At 41.4% G+C, this 23,721-nt stretch overlaps 1 protein-coding gene across 2 annotated transcripts in view; it reads right to left on the bottom strand.

The window, feature by feature from the left end:
• PGM1 (phosphoglucomutase 1) overlaps positions 1-23,721 on the bottom strand; it is a gene marked incomplete at its 5' end in the record, with an annotated part of 41,737 nt that overhangs the window by 6,744 nt on the left and 11,272 nt on the right. Inside the window, 6 exons of one of the 2 annotated variants that reach the window (XM_081325323.1) lie at positions 2,407-2,561; positions 3,918-4,108; positions 4,884-5,009; positions 5,162-5,308; positions 7,424-7,586; positions 21,715-21,972. In XM_081325323.1, the coding sequence (XP_081181449.1) occupies positions 2,407-2,561; positions 3,918-4,108; positions 4,884-5,009; positions 5,162-5,308; positions 7,424-7,586; positions 21,715-21,972 (1,040 nt within the window). Of the gene's footprint in view, positions 1-2,406; positions 2,562-3,917; positions 4,109-4,883; positions 5,010-5,161; positions 5,309-7,423; positions 7,587-21,714; positions 21,973-23,721 lie in introns of those variants that run through there. The other variant, XM_081325322.1, reaches the window with a different exon arrangement.

The raw sequence follows: 23,721 nt of genomic DNA, 5'->3' as shown, positions 1-23,721 counted from the left end.
ATAGCACCGTTTTTGATGAATAACTTACTGTAGAAACACAGGAACTGTTGTTGGGCATCTCATTTAATAAACAAGATCACAAATCTCATTTTAGAAGTCATTCCTTTTATATTTATTGTACTCAGTCATTAGATAGCCAGCATTAAGCTGATTGTAATTACATTTCAACTTTTAAACTGAGGGAAACCACATTTCAAAGAATGCTGTAACCATTTATCTATATTTCAAGAACAGAAGCTACATATAAAACTGGAGAAGAGTTTTAAAAGCAGTTTATTTGTCCAGTTCTTTTGTTAAAAAGAAAAGAAAAAAGGTCATAATCTCGCTGGCTGCCCATCCGGGTTCTTGAAGCCAAGATTCATTTCGATATTTAGCAATAATACTATTATTCATTTTCTTCCAAGGGTACCTAATTTTATTTCTATTTCATGTTTACTTCTTTGTGGGGCCCTCCTCCATCAAGAACTTAAATTAATAAATTTTAATGAAATCATTCAGGCAAGTTAAACCACACAATGATTCAGTGACACTATTAGATTAGATTAGTTTTATTGAGTTTATATGCCGCCCTTCTCCCTAAGGACTCAGGGCGGCTCACAACATTTTAAGAAACATGGAATACAAAATTTAAAAAAGAATTAAACAGTAAATGTAATAGATACATGACAATTTAACTCAATAAAAGCCAAATTTAAAAAGACATAGTCAGTCCAGACCCGCTTGTTGGAATAACCACGTCATCAGGTCACGGCGGAAAGACCGAAGGTCAGGGGCCATCCGCAGCTCCGGAGGCAGTTCATTCCAGAGGGTCAGCGCGCCCACAGAGAAGGCTCTCCCCCTGGGGGTTGCCAGCCGGTATTGCCTGGCCGACGGCACCCTGAGGAGGCCGACTCTGTGAGAGCGAACTGGGCGATGGGAGGTTGATAATGGCAGCAGGTGGTGTCGCAAGTACCCCGGGCCTAAGCCATGTAGGGCTTTAAAGGTTATTACCAGCACCTTGAATCGCACCTGGAGGGTAACTGGAAGCCAATGCAGCTCGCGGAGGAGCGGTGTAACATGAGAGTATCGAGATACTCCCATAAGCACCCTCGCGGCCGCATTTTGCACCAGCTGAAGCCTCCGGGTGCACTTCAAGGGCAGCCCCATGTAAAGAGCACTGCAGTAATCCAGGTGAGAAGTGACGAGGGCATGGGTAACCGTGCATAGGGCATCTCGGTCCAGAAAGGGGTGCAACTGGCGCACTAGGCGAACCTGTGCAAAGACCCCCCTGGTCACGGCCGTTAGATGATCTTCGAAATTAAGCTGTGAATCCAGGAGGACACCCAAGTTGCGGGCCCTTTCTGAGGGGGGCAGTGCCTCCCCCCCATCAAAAGAGATGGAACTTGTTGAACCATACAAGATGCCGGTATCCACAGCGACTCGGTCTTGGAGGGGTTAAGCCTGAGCCTGTTCCTTCCCATCCAGACCCGCACCACCTCCAGGCACCGGGACATCATGTCAAGGGCATCACTGGGTTGGCTAGGGGTGGAGATGAACAGCTGGGTATCATCCACATATTGGTGAGACCTCACCCCAAAGCCACGGATGATCTTACCTAGCAGCTTCATATAGATGTTAAACAGGAGGGGGGAGAGAACCGACCCCTGAGGCACCCCACAAGAGAGGGGCCTTGGGGTAGATCTCTGTCCCCCTGCCGATACAAACTGTGAATGGCCCGAGAAGTATTAAGAGCATCCAATAGTGACAGCTAAGGGACCTCATTCTTAAGCTATCTTAAAATAGAAGTCACCTTAAAGAAACAATGTCAGCATCCTAAATCTGAGCATGGAATTAGCTTATTCCAAATTGATTTCTTCCAAATAGGTTGGACTGCAGTCCCATTGTCCCAAAGCAGGACAGTGGTCATTCTTTAGAAATGGGAACTGTAATCCAACACATCTGAAAAGGCACCAAGCTGGGGAAAGCTAATCTCGATGGTGTAGTTCTTAAATGAAAATTGCATGTATCTTCTTCCGGTTAGGCACAAGGAATCATCCACGTGCATTTGCAATTCTGATTCATTGTGGGTGCCCCTGCCTCAATGTTAATTTTCTAAGAATATTCTTTTAAGCCAGTATTATTAAAGATACCTAATACTCCTTCCCCCTACTTTCCCCACAACAACAAGGTGAGGTGGGTTGAGCTGAGAGAAAGTGACTGGCACAAAGTTATCTAGCCAGCTTTCATGTCTAAGGTGGGACTAACACTCCCAGTCTTTTGGTTTTTAGCCTGGTGCCTTAACCACAAGACTAAACTGGCTAAAAGATACACAGGAAAAAATGGGACCGTCTATGATCTTGTTGCTCAGTCCCAGCTTGTAATCAAGCTCAGAAAGAAAGGCTATTCCACTTGTTTAAAAAAATTTACCTGTCAATTGCTCCACTTGTAGGCATACTTCGGGCAAATCCTCGAACCCCTGTTTGTTGAAAATAAGGAATACTAAAAATATTTGCAGCGATAACGGCAACCGAGTCTGAAGGATTCACGAAGAACCCATGTTTTCCAAGTATCATGTTGCGATCCTAATGAAGGCATTAAAAAAAAGGGTGGCAGAAATTACCTTGTTGAAAAGTTTTATTTTCTAACTGGTTGCTATGTCTGCAATTTGAAAAGAAGCACCCAATTTAAGTAATCAGAGGCTACAAAACTGAGGTCAATTCCTTTGTATAAAAAATCCCCCCAATCTACAGAATTGTTCTTTAGGCCTTTTAAATCAATTCTTTTATGGTAGTTCCAGAAAGTAAGTAATTTTGAATGCTTGGTTCTCTCTGAGCTTGGTTGTTTTTTGTTTTTTTTTTACAGACATTTCATTATCACACTAGGTAACGTCATCAGTGCTAGCTCTATCTGATAATGTTACCGTTGGGTAATGAAATGTCTGCAAGAAAACTGCTGTGTTCAGAGAGCAACAAGTACCTCACAGTTTAACCCTGGGCTATAAATATTTCCTTCTTTCGATAAGTAACTTCTGTTACTTTATACCCTAGTTTGTAATGTACTTTCATACTGGCTGATCAAAAAATGATAACTGCCTTAAATAAATATATAAACAAGAAATGGGGGACTCCCCCATCTTTAATAATCACCTTCAAAGGAAAATTTCAGCAGATTTTGTTTGTAATCTTTTAACTCTGTTCTCCAACTCTGAGAGATCAGAAGCCCCATCTTTAAACTGAAATGCATATATTTAAATGATTTACGAGCACAGGACCTAATAATTAAGGCAATCTTATGTCATTAATTTTACATGCTGTACATTGCTGTAAGACAAAAGGGGAATGATGAACAGCTATGTACTCCTGCAATGTTCAGAAATTTGCACTGCAGATTTTGGGTTTTGCCACTAGTAACATGAGTAAAAAAATAAAAAAGAAGCACGGATTCACTTAATAGCATGTGTAACTGGAATGACAACTTTCCTTACCAAACGAAAAACATGGAAAATAGCACAAACCATCTTGCAGTGTTTATTTCTTAAGGATTTGTGACAACTCAGAAGCACTCTTTGAAAAATATTGTCACCTGTTAAATGTGAATACTTTTCTAACATTCAGCACCAAGCATGTTTCCCCAAACAACACTATGGTGTAAAGCTGTCAACTGGAATTCAATTTGTTTCTATCAAGGCAGTCCAACTACTTAGGCATGCATCAGCTAAATCCGGTTCTGCTTCCTGGTATAGTCCGTCAGTGCTTCTTTTGTAAAAGAAAAAGGTGCCGGAACTCACACATGTCATACAACCTGCCTTGCCTACCCTACAAGGTTCCATCCAAAAAAGGTGCCGGAACTCCATTCTGAGCGTTCTATGAGAAAAAAAAGCCCTGTAGTCCGTGCTTGCAAACAGGAAGAAAAAACAAATCCAAAAAGCACAGACGTACCCCATCTCCGTCAAAGGCTGCACCAACATCATACTCTCCTGTCTTCATGGTCTGCACCAGATCGGCAGCGTAAGTTAAATTTGGATCAGGATGGTGGCCACCAAAGTCTTCAAGAGGTACGCAATTCACAGCAGAATTAGCAGCTGCTCCAAGCTCTTCACAGAGAATCTTTTTAACATATGGCCCAACAACTGTTTCAGCAAACAATAAGAATATACATGAGTATCATTTTTAAAGTAGTGAAGAATTTGGGGGAATATTAATGAAAATGTCTTTCCCCCATCTTCCCCTCACATCTGAAGGCCTATAAGTATAAAACTAATAAGTTATAATGTTCCTCTCTCTAGAGCAGGGGTGTCCAACCTTGGCAACTTTAAGACTTGTGGACTTCAACTCCCAGAATCCCTCAGCCAGCCATGTTGAAGTCTACATATTAAAGCTGCCAACTTTGGTCACCCCTGCTCTAGAGCTTCAAAAGTTAATATTCATTAAAGTTTTTATCTCTATGATATTCAAATAAATTTCCCATATCAATAAAAATATAAAAAATGAACGTTTACAAATATTCAATGGGTTATTGTTTACAGTAGAGACACTGTCTTTACTGACACATCTGCTATCACTTTCTATCTATACTATCAATAAGATTTACAAAAACAGACATGACAATCCTTACACATCAAGAAGAGGACAGATGCTGCCACCGACACCCAAGGAAATGCACTAACTTTCCCTTGCCCTAGCCCTAAGAGAAGTAAACTTTATTCGTAATGGTGAAGTGGTATGTGTTTGTGTGTGTGTGTGTGTGTGTGTGTGGTGTGTACCTATGTAAGATCGATTCCAATCTACAGGAGAATGTAGACTAGTTTTTTCCCCAGGCATATGAAAAGGGAAGGAACTGGATGATGATCTATATGGGTTAGACTGGCAGTCAGAGCTTACAGTTACTGCACTTATCTTACATACCTCCATGCATGGCATCTATCCGAATCTTTAGATGGTTTGGACCTGACAATAGTTCTTTCAGTGCACTAAAATCAAAAATATTCCTCAACATATTTGCGTACGCTTCTACAGAGTCCACAATTTCAACTGTAAAACAAAAGCAAGAAATTAAACAGAAGAAACTAACCAGATCGAAGCATCCACAACTATTGAATAAGCGCCTTGATAAAGTGTTACAAGAAAAGCTATCGATGCAAGTGGGAGCCCTTTTAATGAGGGAAGAAACAGATTTTACTTGCCTGTAAATGGTTTAAACTTGTTTTCCAAGTCAAACTGCTGCTTTCCAATTGTACTGAGGTCTACGTTTAGATCTGGGCATATAGCATACTCTTCAATAGTCTTACTAATTTGGAAAATTTTATCAGTAATTCCTTCAGGAGCCGGACCTAGTAAGAAATAGATTTTAAGAGACAAATAGGCTTCTAGAAAAGATGTTAAGTGTAGGACATTTTATTAGAGTTGTATGTAAACTTAACAGAGACAACGTATCACATTCCAAAAACAGTATTTTTTTTTAATATCATGAGCCAAAGTAATATGAGCAATGATATACTCACTCCTTAATTAGTGACTACTTTGGTTAGAAACCATTTGCAAATAAGACTGTAATAAATGGTAATAGAAATAATTTTACAACCAATGCAGGCATTTATGACTAAATTTGTGTGCCTGACAACGATGCATGACAGTGTAAGAATAATACCAGCATAGCACTACAGTTTAAGAGTAATTTATCTGAATGACTTGGCAGCAATCAGTGATCTTCATAGCCTTTCTCTCTATCTCTAGCAGTGTTCACTTAATGACCAGTCTGATTAAAAATCTAGTCATTGGAAGGGAACTAGTTTGCTAAACAAGGAGAGGGTGTAATAGTAATAATAATTTGTTAAAGTTTTAAATATACTGTATATGTGCTAATCAACATGTCAGAAGGAATTTCGTGCAAGCAACCACTACTGTAGGTAACAGAGTGGCGTTGCTTGTCCACATTCTGCCAAATTTTTCTCCTCTGTATCATTATTACAACCCTATTGTGTTTTGCAGTTGCATTTAAAAGATATAATCTACTTGGTTTCTAACAGGTCCTTGGTAAGCAAACAGTGATTATCATCTTAGAAACAGACTATTACAGCATTGTTGTAGTTAATGTTTAGTTGTTCTCAGGTCACGACAGTAATTGGCTCTGAGATTTCTGTTGCAAAGTGATATGGTTGTAAAGCGTGATATAATTGGATGGTTATCCCAGAAATCCTCACTGCTGTCATTAAACAAGGACCATAGGTCATTGAGCAAAGACCTCATATGACCATGACTTGGCCAGTTTCTGGCCACTTTCCAACAAGTAAAATGAATGCGGAAGTTAGTCAGAAGTCACAAGATGGGGTCGCTACAAGATTTTCCTTTTTAGGCAGTTTGCAAGCAGGTTGGTAGCTCAGAACGATAGGCAGGTGGGTAAACGCTATGGAGTGTGGAACGGTGGATGCGAGTGTAAGCAAGTGTGTGGGTGGATGCTATGGGCAGGCATGAGTGCAAATGCTAGCTCCAGGCAGGAGAGTGTACAGGTAGTGTGCAAGCAGCTGGGTCGGTGCTATGGCAAGTGCAAATGCAGACAGGCTAGCAGGCACCATGGTGTATAAAATTTGTCCGCCACCCGAGGGCTTCTCAGGAGAAAAAGGGACTGGACCAAGAGCAATTTACAGGAGCGTCTTGCAATTGTCTGCTGGCTTCCCATGATTTTGCTGGCAGACAAAGTTGCAAATGGCAATTACATGATCTCAGGGGGAAACTGCAAACCATTGTAAATGTGATGTGTGTTGTTTACCAAGTGCCCAAACTGCAATCATGTCACCTTAGGGATGCTGCAACAGCCACAACTTTGAGGACCTGTCATAGGTTCCCCCTTGTTAGGACAATCGTAGCCTTGAATAGTTGCTGAATGAGGACTATCTGTACATGGACTAAGAGTTGTAAAGGGCTAGAAAAACTGAGTAGATGTGGAGGGGGACAGAAAAAGTGTTAACATTCATAAAAATTGAAAAGAAAAGAGAAATGAAAGGGAGAACATGCAACATTTTTCTCTTACAATTTTTTAGTTTTCCCCCAAAGCTCTCTTATTTCTATGTAGGCATAGACAGGAGATCACTTGTTGTGGAAGGAAGAATATAATTGTACATGCAAAGACTGCTTTTAAAAACTTTTATTAAAATATGATATATAGTAAGACTGACTGCAGATAATTTCTATCAGAAAGTGATAGAAGTATATATTTCAGGATAGCCTAGGCCCTAGGCACTTATATCTTTAAGTCTTTCCTTCCTTGTCTTTCCTTCAATTAAATATTTTTCCTCCAGAAGCCAACTGTATTACTTTAATAGATCCAAATCATAAACATACTATAGTCAGCAGTGCAACATAGGTGGGTAGTGTCTATACACTCAACATAGGAGTCAGAGAGAAGTTAACTTGGGAAGAATGGAGATGAGAAGATTAGAATTACTTACCTCCATTTGAAATATTGAATTTAATGCCAAAATCTCCATTCGGTCCACCAGGGTTATGACTTGCTGTCAAAATTATACCACCAATGGCTTTTACTTTCCTAATAATACAGGACACTGCAGGGGTAGAAAGAATTCCATTCTGTCCAATTACTAACCGGCCAATCTAAAACAAGAACAGAAGAAAAGCAAAACTCACAAAAGGGTGTTGGGAGACACAAAAAGTTGCTTTTTTTTAGATTGCAATATTTACCAATGTTTTCTTCAGCTTTTACAACAGCCAGTGTTTCTTTCACATTTGACACCCTATTAAAAAAATTGGGCAGACAAAAGCATTTACATGTTTCTTTATCTTAAGCATTTGTTCCATTTACCAAATTACGCACAACAAATTTGCTTCATTTTAAACAACTGTATTGGTTACTATAAAGGTAGTTTCCAGTTTAAGGGCGAATTCTGTTCCCAAAATCTGTCCTTAAGTGGAACAGTATTGTTGTATAATATTGTAAACTTGGTATTTTGTAATGAACTTGAACCATTGTGCATTTAATTCAATTTTTGCTACAATAGGCTCCATTCTTAATTACTGGTTGTCCTTAAAAGAGGGGATTCCTAACCCAGGGACTCAGAGTACTGGCATAATCTCTCATCAGTTACTAAATGAGCCTTGGTGGAGCAGTGGGCTGATGCCTCCTTAAGTAACACCAGCTGCCTGCAATTAGTGCAGGTTCGCATCCCACCAGGCTCAAGGTTGACTCAGCCTTCCATCCTTCCGAGGTAGGTAAAATGAGGACCCAGATTGTTGGGGGCAATAAGCTGACTTTGTAATAATGCCGCTTGGGGTGTGTGTGAAAGCCTTAACAAGCAGGCATATACATAGAATGAAGGCTACTGCTAAGCTTGTAAGCCGCCCTGAGTCTTCGGAGAAGGGCGGGATATAAATGGAATTAAAATAAATAAAAAATAAATAAATTTGCATTATTCTTTAGCTTATTTTTAAATCAATTTCTAAATGTGTTAGATGTTTAGTGCCAGCCATTGGCAGTTCCCCAAAAGGGTCATCAGATGGAGGCAAAGAGACTTCTTTGCTTCCACTGATGAGCCAAGGGTCCCAGACCCACAGCCCCATTGGCGAGAGAGTTTTATGGTCAAGGAGGGGCCAAGACCCCCCATAAATACCTCTGCACGAGGGGCTGCTCTTTGTTCTCCTTTTTCCAGCTTCTTGTTCTGCTTCTACTCCTAGTTAGTTTAGTCATGTAATCCTAGCTTGTTTTGTTTTATTTTATTTCTCTCTCACATGCAGGCATGAATGCTTTCATGCCAAGTATTTCTTTCTCTTTGATCTATCATGAATAAAACTAATATGATTGCATCTCTGCGTTCTGCCTTTGCTTGGGAGCTCCTTTAACGATTCATTGTGAGTCCACCTCACAAGTTGGTAGCAGAGGATGGTTTAAAGGAAAGCTTCCAAGCCAGCCAGGAACTAACCAATAAGATGTCTGGAGGACCCGGCTCCAATCCATTTATAACAGATGGCAGGACTTCTACTATCGTGACCAGGAGTCATCGATCGAAGACAGCCTCCCTGCCTACATCCAAGACTTCAGTCCCTGAAGCAACCTCAGCTGCAGATGAAAGCACAAATGGCCTTCATCCCGTCAGAGGATCCAGCAGAGCGTCTAGGACCCCTTCACATGCCTCTCTACAACTGAACGCCACAGAGGAGAGCATAGAAGGATTACAGACTGTCCAAGGCTGCTCAGATGCTGCAGAGACGGACCTGGCTGAGACCAAACGCCGCGTGAGTAAACTGACTGCACAGGAACGTGAAGAGCTGCTTAAAGAGATCCTTGCAATGCAGGAGGAGGGAGGGGCAGCCCAGGGAACAGCTCAGAAAGCCTCAGAACCCCTGGTGAGCCTCTCCCTAGAGACCACGAGGCCCCCAAATATGGCGCCCGCCTCCCTTAGTGACCCCGGGACCCCAAGGCTTTTGGCGCGAACCTGCCCCCCCAGCTGTGAGCTACAGCTTCCTGGGGCAAGCGGAAACAAGATGGCTCCGCCCACGTGGTCTGGCACAGGAAACAAGATGGCGGCCCCCACTATATCTAACAAAGACTTGATTTCTTTAAGTCTGGAGAGCCAGCAATCCCTGGCTTCCAACCAAAATAGCCAGCACTCCCTGGCGTACAGCAGAAATGACATGCAATCCCTGGCTTCCAGCCAAGACAGCATGCATATTCCTGATTTCTCCCCCCCACAAAGCCTAAAATGCTATGATAGCAATGAGATCTGCCCAGCCAAAACTGTTACAACGGCTCTCCAGACAGCAATGCAAGCTCTGGCCACTGCCTTAGAGGCTAGCAAGACAGCGGCCAAGCAGACGTCGGGGGTGCCCACCCCCCCTCCAAGGCCTCCCATCCTCTCCCCAGGGCCAAACTGCCGGGGGGAATCCAGCCTGCAGCCTCCCAACAATCAACCCCCGAGGCCTCCCACCTTCTCTTCAGGTCTTCAGGACCAGCAATGGGCTCCTCAGGGCAAAACAGGCATTGATAAAAATCCATGTGGTTTTAATTCTCGGGAGGATCCATTCAAACAACCCCGGGCTGGTAAATCTGGGCTCCGCCCCCCCAATGCCTCATGGGAAGAAGGGAGAAACCCTGAACAACGCCCTCCCCCGGGTCACATGGTTCCCGGGCACGCCCACCTGGAGTCAATAAGTAATCAAGAAAGGATTCCCTCCTCGACCACTAGAGGGAACCCTTTCACTGAAGGATTCACTGAAGAACTCACTTCAGAATTAAGCATTTTTCCGCTTCCTTTTACATCAATGGACATATCAAAAATTTTTGAAAATGGGTCTGATAAGGACTATATTCCTGCAGCAAATTTGCCAAATGATTTTAAAAAACTACAGCTGGATGGGGAGAATTATAGCAGTTGGAGTAAAGATATACAGCTACATCTCTTAAAGAATGGGATTCTACAAATGGTTCGGAACCCCCCCCTCCCCCATGGGGACGTCAAGAAGAGCTGCGACACTTGCAGGCTTATTCTGCTCTACTCAGTTCTCTGGACAATAACTTGTTCCCAAGCATTCCAGCTGGTCTCAGAGCTGCTGAGGTCTGGAAACTGTTATACAATTTATTCAACAGCAATACCATTGGTTCCATCACCAGATATACAACTGAGCTTTATACAACCAAACTGAAGTTTGGTGCCAGCATGCCTGAACATCTTGCAAAATTAAAGGCACTCAGGGCAGAATTGATTTCCAGAGATTTTCCTGTGTCTGATGTGAGCATGCTCTCCATAATTTTTACTTCTCTAGACAGGAGTTGGAGCAATTTCATTGTTTCACTCGAAGCGGTCAAGAGGGAAGACATAAATCTGTCCTACCTCACAGGGAGACTGATCGAAGAAGATCGGAGAAGGAGAAATGCTGGAGAATACGCTAGAGTCACCACTCAGCAAGCCAGAAGGGGGCGCCACAACTCAGAGCAAATTAATGCTCTGCTTAAATGTTTCATCTGTGGCTCTGAGGAGCACCTCAAGAAAGACTGCCCCCATCAACATCAAGCCCCTAAACGTGGTCCCAATCAAGTAAGAAGCAAAGGGGGAGGAAGGGGGCGTGGCAGGGGCAAGGGAAATTCACTGCATACTTGTTCCCTCACCCCCACAACAAAGGCTGATAGCTCCACTGACTTATGGTTACTGGACTCTGGAGCTTCTTCTCACATTACTAATATGAGTCAAGGTTTTAAAAGGTTAAAGAAAATTAACTCATCTGTCAAGGTTGCAAACGGTGATACTGCTTCAGTTGTTGGGGAGGGTTTCGTTTCTGTACCTGGGCTTGGCAAAGTTGAGGGTGTCTTGCACGCGCCTTCTATAGCCAACAACCTTTTGAGCATCACCAGATTGTGTGACGATGACAAAGTGGAAGTCCTATTTCGCAAGGGGGGAGGTCATGTCACCCGGGACCAGAAGGTCATTGGAAATATTACAATAATAAATGGCTTGCCATATTTTTCTCCCAAGCCACCACAGCCTGCCCCAAGGCTTTCCAAGGGCAGTGTGGGCAAGAAGCCTGAATCTCAGCAGGCACCTGCAGCACCACTCAAAGCAACCAGAGCCAAGAGAGTGTCAATAGGGAAGCCAATTCACGATAAGTGTGCCCACTTATTGCACAGAAGGCTGGGTCATGCAAGCTTCCCTGTAGTTAAAAAGATGGGAGAATTTGCTGAGGGAGTCCAGCTCAAGGACTGTGACGTGTTTCTGGACTGTGCCATTTGCAAGAAAACAAAGAGGAAGGCTGCTCCTATATCAAAGGTGTCATCCCGTAAGACTCAACACCCTTACCAACTAGTACATGTTGATTTGGTTGGGCCTTTTACACCATCCCTAGGAAAGAAAAGGTATTTTCTCACTGCCGTTGATGATTTTTCACGTTACGGTCACGTGTATACTCTCACAGAGAAATCTGAAGCCTTTGACGCCATAAAGTCGCTGTACAACTTCGTAGAGACTCAGTACAAGACCAAGATCGCACAGTTGCAGAGCGATCGCGGGGCTGAGTTCATGTCTCAGAAGTTCCAGGACTGGGTAAGGCGTAAGGGCATCCACCATTTTCTAACTGCACCGTTCACCCCGTCGCAAAATGGTGTAGCTGAGAAAAGGAATGGAATCCTGCAAACCATGATGCGTAGTCTGATTGCAGACGCGGGTGTCGCAGAGTCATACTGGGGGGAGGCAATTCATTATGCCAATTACACTTTAAACCGCACCTGGAGCAGTGTCGTGAACCAGACCCCATATTTCCTGGTTCACGGTAGAAAACCAAATCTGGCACATTTGCGTGTGTTTGGCTCCTATGCATGGGTACACATCCCCAAGCAGCTGCGGAAGAAGGGGAGATCTGTTTCCCAGAGACTAAGGTTCTTGGGCTATGCTCCTGGCTCCAAGGCCTATCGTTTCCTGGGAAAAGGGGGCAGGCCTGTGACTTCCCAATCTGCCTCTTTCGAAGAGGACTCCAATTGGACTCAGATCCACTCAAATGATCTGAGCCCATATGCCAACCGACCCAGCAAGGACACCCCGACCGCGACATCACCAGAGGCGACCTCGTACCCTGCCACCGACGAAAGTGAGGAACAAGACGAAGATGCGTCCAGTCCCATGGAGGAAGACACACCGTCTTCACCCCCAGCGACACCTCAGAAACCCGCGGAAGAAAAGAGCGGTGAGTGGCAGAAGGTAAGGAGGTCAAAGCGGTCCAACAAGGGGGTCCCGCCAAAGAGAATTGACATTGGCCACATCGCGTCTGTCAACAGCGTTGTGGTCACCCCAAAATCCTTCTCTGACATCCAGGAGCTGCCCATCGAGGAGCAGGAGAGATGGCAGCTCGCGATGGAGAAGGAAATGCAGAGCTTAAAACAACTCAAGGTCTTCACCCCCCAGCAACCCCCAAAGGAGAGGAAAGTCATTGGCACAAGGTGGGTTTACAAGGCCAAACCACTTGCCAATGGCCTCTACCTATACAAGGCCCGTTTGGTAGCCCAGGGCTTCGCTCAACGTTATATGGAGGACTACTCGGAGACTTACTCTCCAACCGTCCGGGCAGAGAGCGTCAAGGCCGCCCTCGTGACTGCAGCCGCTCTGGGAGAAGAAGTCTTCCAATTTGACATCCAGACGGCTTACCTCCACGCCAACTTGGACCGGCAGATCTACGTGAAGGCTCCTCCTGGCTACCAGCAAGAAGGGGGAAATACATGGTTGCTTCACAAAGGGTTATATGGTCTTAAGCAGTCAGGGAAATTATGGTATGACTGTCTTAGAAAGAGTTTAGAACGAGTTGGTTTCTCAGAATCTCATGCAGATCAATGTGTTTTCACACGCAATTCCAAAGGTACCACAGAACGGGTGTTAGTTTATGTGGACGACCTATTATATGTAGGGCCTAACAAGGAAAGGTGTGATGAATTTGCCAAGGCCCTGGAAGAAAAGTTTACTCTGAAGTCTTTGGGGCGGGTTGACAAGTACTTGGGTGTGCATATTTTGGCCACTAAAGGGGGGTTCGCTCTATCTCAAAAAGAAAAGATAGAGGAATTACTGGCCAAATGCAAAATGACAGAATCCAATCCTACGCATAGCCCAATGCAAAGCGACTTTTACAACCACACCCATAAGGACGGTCCTGAGTTCACAGATAACACGCTCTACAGATCTGTGATTGGCTCCTTGCTATACATCAGCAATTGGAGCAGACCTGACATAGCTTTAGCTGTGAATCTATTGTCCAGGCACGTGGAACACCCAAAGGAATTCCACTGGACTGCTGTCAAAAGGGTGCTCAGATACCTAAAGGGCACAGCTGATGCTCTTCTCATGCTAGAACCAGAGAAGGGGAAAACGGCCCAGCTCTCCGCTTACTCAGACGCAGACTGGGCTGGCGACTCCAAAAGTAGACGGAGCACTTCTGGTTTCCTCATATTGCTAAATGGCTGCCCAATACATTGGCATGTTAGGCAGCAAAAATTTATTTCTTGCTCCACGGCCGAGGCTGAATTTGCTAGTCTGTCAGACACGGCCAATGATTTGACTTGGTTCAATGAGCTGATAACAAACATCTGGGCATCTCCCCCTCTGCCCATCCAAATTCTAGAGGACAACACTGCCGCAATTGCAATCTCGGAGGCTTATGCAGTAGGCTCCAGATCTCGCCATATAGACATACGCTATAAAAATGTCAGGCACCTTGCGAAAGAGGGTTTTATACATGTTGAGCACTGTAATACAGCTGACCAGATAGCTGATCTGTTTACCAAGCCTGTTCCCGTTGACCGGCACAACCTTCTGTGTAAGCGTTTGTGTTTGGCCTTCTGAATGTTTTTCATGCATGTCCATGACACCTGCTCACCCCTTACATACATTCACTGGTCCCTGTCATTGGCTGGCAAGAAGGGGAATTGTTAGATGTTTAGTGCCAGCCATTGGCAGTTCCCCAAAAGGGTCATCAGATGGAGGCAAAGAGACTTCTTTGCTTCCACTGATGAGCCAAGGGTCCCAGACCCACAGCCCCATTGGCGAGAGAGTTTTATGGTCAAGGAGGGGCCAAGACCCCCCATAAATACCTCTGCACGAGGGGCTGCTCTTTGTTCTCCTTTTTCCAGCTTCTTGTTCTGCTTCTACTCCTAGTTAGTTTAGTCATGTAATCCTAGCTTGTTTTGTTTTATTTTATTTCTCTCTCACATGCAGGCATGAATGCTTTCATGCCAAGTATTTCTTTCTCTTTGATCTATCATGAATAAAACTAATATGATTGCATCTCTGCGTTCTGCCTTTGCTTGGGAGCTCCTTTAACGATTCATTGTGAGTCCACCTCACAAAATGTTACTTATGCAACTATATGCTTAAAAAAATCTCTGGATATTTAACAGCACCTTCAGGTTCTAGTAAACTAATCTAAACCAAGAGAACATTATTCAATTACATTTTGATGACCAAAATATCCTCTGATAAAGTCAAGGTTTTCAATAAATATTTCATTTATAGGTGCTTTAAGCTATTAAACTGTATTTCTTTTTGTCTCTGCTGCAGCTTCGTGCCAAATATGCATACCCCTAAGTTATACTGCATCTGAGGAATAAGGTTACATTATAGAATAGTAAAATGATTGAAATTATTCTCCAACCTCTTTTCCAAAACTAAACATGTTATTCTTTACTTTTGTAATATAATGATATATAAAAATGACCTTGAGATTTGCTGCCTAGGAAATAAATAATCAGGCAAAAATAGGGAGAGGGGCCCCCCTTGCTTAACAGTTGGAGAAAGAAACTTAGGGAAGACCTGCCCTAATTGATCAGACTACTAAAACTGTCACAGGGAGATTTGTACTTTCAGACTTTCAAAATTCTATTCATGTAGCCTTACAATAAAGTAGAATTAGCTTATCTGATCATGCTTCCTGTCTGGTTCATCTGTGAGCATCTACAGTAAGTAGCAACATCTCATTTATAAAATAAACTAGGATGCTAATTTACTTTCATATTTTATTTATTTTTTATTTTTATTACATTTATATCCCGCCCTTCTCCGAAGACTCAGGGCGGCTTACAAGCTTAGCAGTAGCCTTCATTCTATGTATATGCCTGCTTGTTAGGGCTTTCACACACCCCCAAGCGGCATTATTACAAAGTCAGCTTATTGCCCCCAACAATCTGGGTCCTCATTTTACCTACCTCGGAAGGATGGAAGGCTGAGTCAATATGTCTGTAAACAAGTCGTTGCTCCCAGATGTGTGGGTATGGGACCTCAAAATTATGGAAGTTATGTTTCAAGCTAACCAGTAGGCACGTGGCACTCGGGATGGGTCCCAATTTGGAACATGTCTGCTCTGACATGCCTTTAACCCAATTCTCAAATTCTATTCACTTGCCAAAGATGGCACTCAGGTCCGAGAATCAATCTACTCATCCCAAGTGATCAGAGATTCCTCCCAAATGGAATAGATACGCTTTAATAACTACAATGATATTAATCAAAAAAATTAAAATTCACCACATTTGGAGCCATTTTTATCTCGGATGAGATTTAACATTTACCGGTAGATATTTTTATGTTTGCGTGCAAAGCAAAGTAAGGGCAAGTTTCTTCTTCCACACCCACTTGTGCATGCACAGAGTTATTTTGGTGTTTCTGGTGCTTTCCTATTAGAGTAAAAAGAGCATTATGACTCTCTCCTGGCCTTGTGGAGCGTGAGGTATGTGAACTTCGACTCAGCTAACTGTATTCAGGAGGCTTCTGTAAGAGATAGCGTATACTGATAGCCTGCCATGACTCTATGTAAGTTATGACTTTCTCATTTAGGATCAAGTTGGATGGTGAGTGTGGAAATTGGTCTCACTTACAATTTACACTTCAGACATGCACAATTCAGTCTTTATCCTCTCCAGCTATTCACTGAAGACAGGCGTACGACTGTAAACATAATATATTTACAAATGTACAATATTTAAAATGCTCTGTGAATCTCATGAATTTTTTATTTGAATTGCAAGTTAAAAAAAATCCATACTGCCCAGGTAAAAGCATTCTCTGATCACCTGAGATATTTTTTTTTAATCCCATTTATATCCCTCCCTTCTCCGAAGACTCAGGGCGGCTTACAATTTAAGCACAAACCAATGTGCTTAGCAATTTCTGTAGGATAAGAAATAACACTCAGGTAAAGCTCAAATGTTTGTTTGTTTATTTCTTCTATAAAGGCAAAAATATTTGAGATTCAAATATTCAAATAGATCTACTGATTAAACGAGAATGGATTTTTTTCCCCCATCTAGAATTATGTAGTACTTTCTAAATTTTTGGCAAATTGCTGGTCATGGTACATATCTCATTTTCCCTTTCAGTAGAAACACAGTTTATTGGAACCTTAAAAGGTAAAGATCAGATTCCCAATTGCGTTAGCTGCCTTAAATGCTTTCTTCTTCTTCAGAAGAAGAAGATCTATTAGACAGGAAGGAACCGGAAGTGTAGATCAACATTCTAAATATGGCTTCAGCAGCCCCTGGACCTTGCTATAATTGTAACTCTAATTATAGATTTCCCTGTGTAGGCATGCAAACTAAGGGAATTCTATCGTATTAAGTTCTATTTTAATTAAAGTCAGAAATTAATAAAGGCATACAATTATTTAACTGTTTATCACTTCTGGCAAATATCAATCCATATATTCTTACAACAACGTTCAATATATAAATTAATGAGTTGGCAAGAAAAAACTAGTATAGAGATAATATTATCTTATTTGGAAAATAGGACTCATCCTTCTTAAAATTACATATTCCATTTGCTGCGTCTCCCATATATTGACAGAACAGACGTTCAAGTAATATGTTTACCCAATTTAACTTTAAGAGCTTTCCAACAAAAGATGCATTTGGATGCAACCATCTCTTAAGAAGGGCACAATATCAATAGATTTTAATTAAATCTAACTATGGATGACTGGTCCAGGTGCCAGTTGGGTTAAAAAAAAATCTTAAAACAAAGCTAGCTCAATTTTTGTGAAGCAAAAATTAAAAAACCCGCAAAATCCTTTGTAATGTCTGCACCAAATAGATTAAAAAATGTATAATGTCTTGTACATTCATTGGTCAAGATCTACCTCTTCAGATTGATCAAAGCATGAAATATCTAAAGTGAAATTGCAATTCATTGGGTACCCAATAAATAAAAGCTCACAAAATAACAGCAGTGGCAGAAGTGTGAGTCACAATACTATCCAGATCAAAAATGAGTATGGAATCCATTCAAACGGAAATCAACTACAGGTAGTCCTTAACCTACGACCGCAGCTGAGCCCCAAATTTCTGTTGCTAATTGAGACATTTGTTAAATGAGTTTTGTTCTAATTTATGACTTTTCTTGCCATAGTTATTAAGCGAATCACTGCAAGTGTTAAGTTGTTAAGTGAATCTAGTTTCCCAATGGACTTTGCTTGTCAGAATGTTGCAAAAGAGGATTACATGACCCCAGGAAACTGTAACCATCATTAATATGAGTCAGTTGCCAAGCATCTGAATTTTGATCATGTGTCTATGAGGATGTTGAAAGAGTTCTAAGTGTGGAAAATGGTCAAAAGTCACTTTTTCCAGTGCGGTGGCTCAGTGGGTTAGGACGCTGAGCTTGTCGATCAGAAGGTCGGCAGTTTGGTGGGTCGAATCTCGAGTGCCACGTAACAGAGTGAGCGCCTGTTACTCGTCCCAGCTTCTGCCAACCTAGCAGTTCGAAAGCACGTAAAAATGCAAGTAGAAAAATAGGGACCACTATGGTGGGAAGGTAACAGCGTTCCGTGCGCCTTTGGCATCTAGTCATGCCGGCCACATGACCACGGAGACGTCCTCGGACAAGCGCTGGCTCTTTGGCTTTGAAACGGAGATGAGCACCGGCCCCTAAAGTTGGAAACGACTAGCACGCATGTGCGGGGGAACCTTTACCTTGTATCTTTGAAAACGGTTACTAAATGAACTGTTATAAGTCAAGGATTACCTGCATACATAGGATGATTATGACTGAGCCCATCCACCACGCACGATATAGTAATGTAAATAACTAAAACAGGCGAAAGGTCCTATAGGGGAAAAGTCCTGCAGTAATCTCACATTATCAGGATTTGCTGAAGCAAACTTGGGAATTGGTTTTAATTCAGCTACTTCAGAGGAGAAGCGCTTTGAAGCTGACTGTTCCTTTGGGTAAGAACCTAGGAAGCTGGCTTACGTTGCCCAGGTTGACCCATTGAAGCCATAATAATGTGGACCTTCCCTTAAGGTTTAGTGAAATATGTAATACAGCCATTCTAGCTTATTACCTCTGGGAGGGGCTGCTGCATCAAACCAACTCAAGGCAGCTTATTCAACAAATGTTTGAGCTCACCCTAGTTTAGTAAAGGTAAAGGTTCCCCCGCACATGCGTGCTAATCGTTTCCAACTCTAGGGGCCGGTGCTCATCTCCGTTTCAAAGCCAAAGAGCCAGCGCTTGTCCGAGGACGTCTCCGTGGTCATGTGGCCGGCATGACTAGACGCCAAAGGCAAACACTGTTACCTTCCCACCGTAGTGGTCCCTATTTTTCTACTTGCATTTTTACGTGCTTTCGAACTGCTAGGTCGACAGAAGCTGGGACAAGTAACAGGTGCTCACTCTGCTACGCGGCACTTGGGATTCGACCCGCCAAACTGCTGACCTTCTGATCAACAAACTCAGCGTCCTAACCCACTGAGCCACCACGTTTAGTACATTATATAAACCCAGCCAGTGAGTCACAGCACTGGTCAGAAAAGATACAGATTAACAGCAGGCCTGAACCAAGCAACAGCATGTTATTTTCAAGAACAGGGAATAAAATACAATCCAATGTAGAATTTGCTCCTAAACCATGCCTGTCAATACCCACTGTGCTTAAGGTGTTGGACTAGTAGCAGGGAGAAACAATTTCTAGTCCACCTTCCACCATGGAAAGTCACTGAATGCCTTTGGGCCAATCATTCTCTCTCAGCCCATTCTAGACAGTTCTGGTGCAGAAAACTAGGAGGGATCGCTATGTATGGCGCCTTGGGCTCCAGATATAAATAAGACATCAAATCCATTTTATATGTATTTACAGTATTCCTATACTGCCAACTCCACATGAGCTTTATGTAGTAGGAAGAATGAAATGGTGCAGAGTAGTTAGCTACATGCAGATCCTCCTAAAGCAGAGCTTCCTCACCCAGCCGATCATTTACAGAATAATGTGCAAGACTAAAACTCTTCCCCGTTGAGCAGCTTTAGGTTGTCATTTTAAAACATCTGAAATAGAGGTGCGTCCATTCATTATTTAGCATTCAGCCTCACTGTTATTCTTTCCATGATTTTTGCATTGGATTGGTAGCCTACATGGCCATAGAAAGTTATAGGAATTTACTTCTCCCTTTGAATTAGCAGCCTTGTGATCAGACGAAGCCATTATACCTCTATTAGAAATCTGCCTTATTGCTGTGACAGTCATGTCTAACATGAAGTGGGACGTTCACAATCCGGGTGTCCATATTGTAAGGATGGAAGAACTCACTTATAAAGCACTTATAAAGCTATCAAGAGCATCATCCAAAAATGGCTATTGTCTTCATGTCCTAAATACTTCCTAAAGTTCCAATGAGCTACTTTGAAAAATGGGGTGCTGAATTAGATAAACAGTTTGTCTAATGAGACAGAGCTCTAATATTCCTAAACAGATAATACACTTGGGATCCACATGTCTGAACTGGCTTAAAAGCCATCCAGTGGTGGCTGCTTTAACATCTTTCATCACCTAATCCTTTTTCTTCTCTCTTCCTTGTTTTGGCAGAGAAAAGGAGGGGTACATACCTTATGATAAGCTTTGAGGCACTCTGGTTTAAAGTGCTATAAAATATGAAACCCTCTTTCTGATTCAGGAAAGTAAGAAATTAGTTGACCCAAAGAAACCTTTCTCTGGGGCTTAGGAAGACCTCGGTGGAAATCTGTGACTGATATGGATGGAATTTGTTCTTGTTGTCTGAAGTGCCATTTCTTGCGAAAGACAATCCTAAAAGTTTACACTAATCAAACTACAGAATAAAAAAAGTATCTGTATTTTAAAAAAAATTACATAAAGGAAGCCAACATAAAAAGGTGCATTTTTTAAAAAACTGCCCAAAATATATCAGAATTAAGTTTTGGTGAAGCACAAAGAGAACATCATTCCACATAATAGAGAGTATAACCAATTTACCTGAAGGGCATCAGTTTATGAAGGATGGTGCATTCTTTCGATTTTTTAAATTTCCCCATTTGAAAGAAACCTTTTAGATATCACATTACAGTAGTTTGGCATGTTGAAAATGAACTACAGAAAACTTCTGGTTCAGTTTGCAACTATAAGAACTTTTAAAAGCCTTCAATGACTTAATTACAGTTAAATTGTTTTGTATGTTTGGATTTGGCCATTGTCTTCTACAAACCATCCAAACTACAGATGCCTTCCACCCAAATCTGCTGTTGAACTAATTTAAGCAGAACCAAGCAAACCTTTACATAAAATAATTTCATTTCCAAAGTATGACTGATTTCCCTTCCAAATTAATAATATTCACATTTGGCACAAAATTGGCATTCGCGAGAATCGACTGCAATTTTTAACATTTTTTTAAAATTTTCTCAGGGACAGCAAAGATAAAAATTATTACTTTACATTTAGGCAGAACTCTAAGGGAATTTTGTCACACCTGAAGCTTACCAGATAACCTACTCAATATTATGGTTTTCAAACACACCAATATTTCTCATGGCAAAATTATTTATGCTCATTGAAAAACTTAACTCATGCTTTGTCACATCATCTACTGTGTGGCTCAGATGCATAGCGAGAATTTCGGCTACTGTATTCTAACTATAGCAGGAAAAAATGCACACACAGTCATATACTTCCTAATTTAAGCACAAACTTGGAATCTATTATTAAATTCACATAGTAATCAGTCATTTGCAACAGATAACCAAGAAACAAATAACCAAAATATCTTTTTTATCTGCAATAATTTCCATCTACTTTTCAAACCAAACCATGGAATAAGGATCAATATTTTCAGCACTAACTTAAGCATTTCTTTCCTCAGCTCCTTCTAATCATCCGGGTAAAATTATATATTGGCACATTTACAAAAAATATTATAGACATGCACTTAAATGAGCCAATCATGTATTAAGCATTAGTGATATAATATTTATGATATACCAACCCCATTGGCAGCAGCCATCTGAGCTATCAGTTTTATTGCAATCTTATTAAAATATCTCCCATCTCCTCCTACCACCATGGTGGTTCCTTGTCGATCTCTTAGGTCTATGGAAAAGAATATACTCTGAATAAAATTGTGCAGGTAGTTTAGCTTGGTCTGAAAAATGAATGTCTTCTTCCGTAAGCCACTAGTTCCTGGTTTCTGATCATTATAAGGTGCTGTTGGCAAAGTCAATATTGGTAGTGGGTTGTCTTCCATGATCCTTTTTGATACAAATGCATTAAAAATAAGGAATTATATTAACGGTGAAGGTTTAAGATCAGCTTGGATACCAATAATATGAAATAGAGGTTCAGTGGAAGTAGTTCTATATCCTAAAATAGCTCCTTGAACCTCCAGCCAAATGTGGTTTCTGTAATTGAAGAGCTTTCTTGCACTTGCTCTGAAAGATCACTGTCAAGAGAAAACACATACAAATTTCACACAGAGATCCCTCAGGAAAGCGGATGTTCTGGAAAATGTTGAAAGTCTTTTGTTTGCTGTGGTGCCACAATTTTGGGTCTCCTATAACATCACAAACAAGATTTGACTGCCGTAAATTCTGCCTGGTATTCTTCTTTTTATCAGAGAAGGCTATACAAGAGTCTCTTCAGTCAGAAGTACTGATGAATTGTCTCCAGCTGTGAGGTCCAACTAAGGTAAAGCTAAATTGATTTAGGTAGGCAAGATTAATAAATGACTGCCTGGTTTCAGTTGTGGCTTCCATTTTCACCTAGTCTTCATCCAGACACGAATGTCATAAAGGTAGGTCTTGAATGGAGAGTGCTAGCCAAATGCTAAAGTTATTTTGTGGAGACTTTAAAGGTCACTCTTAAAATGGAAGTCAGGACTTCTCAGTTGCTTACAGTTTCTTTATCCACCTGTTACTCTAATAACCAGAGGTTCGATAGGGCCAAAAGCATATAATGTCATCCATAATATTAATGAGACAATCAAAAGAATTATCTAGCAACGTCAAGATTTTTCTTAATTTCTTTATTCTCACGCATAAAGCACAGCTTGATACTTAAGACTTTAACCTGTTTCAAGTTCATATTAAGTAAAAACACTATATAAAATTGTAATAAAATGAAATTTACATGTGTACCAAATATATTACTAATGCAGATTTCTTAACTTGAGTGCATACATTTCTTTTATTCTTTGGAAATACTTGAAAATTATCTGACCATTTTTCATGAGGAATTAAGATAAATATAAGTTCTTGGCAGGGCTTTTTTTCTCATAGAACGCTCAGAACGGAGTTCCGGCACCTTTTTTGGATGGAACCTTGTAGGGTAGGCAAGGTGGGTTGTATGACATGTGTGAGTTCCGGCACCTTTTTCTTTTACAAAAAAAGCACTGGTTCTTGGTATTTACTTTCCTAGATGGCTTGCATTTCTCCAGAGATTCAAATTTGGCTCCCAAATCTGCTTTAAATAGTGATGCTGAATTAAAAATTTTAATGTAACAGAAGGGGGAAATTATTAAATACATAGATTGTCATCATAATAAAAATAATTTTAACTGATCTAAATCAGTTAAGTTACCTTCTGATTAGTTTTTGGGAGAGTATTTTTTTTCTGCACCCCATGTCTACTAAATGTTGACTGTTGCCCTCAGTTTGGTAAACATTGCACATCCTGTCCTGTTATAAGTGTGATTGTTTGCAAAAGCTTCCATGAAGTTATTTCCTGCCATGATGGCTGTCCAAGCATGCAACTAGTGTGTAATGAACTGGGTAAAGATTCTTTGATCCTTTGCAGAGAAAGAGAATAAGTGTATAAAAACACCTAAATTAATATAGCTGATAAATAGCCTTTCTGTTGCAAATAATTTTTTTTATTTTTTTATTTTAATCTCATTTATATCCCGCCCTTCTCCGAAGACTCAGGGCGGCTTACAATCTAAGCACAAATTAAATGTGCTTAGCAATAGCCTTCATTCTATGTTGCAAAGCAAAATCTG

The sequence above is a fragment of the Vipera berus genome (assembly GCF_964194415.1).
Source record: "Vipera berus genome assembly, chromosome: 3".
In the NCBI taxonomy this organism is placed as follows: Eukaryota; Metazoa; Chordata; class Lepidosauria; order Squamata; family Viperidae; genus Vipera; species Vipera berus.
Note: the sequence above shows the minus strand (reverse complement) of the source record. Positions and strands in the feature narration are given on the sequence as shown.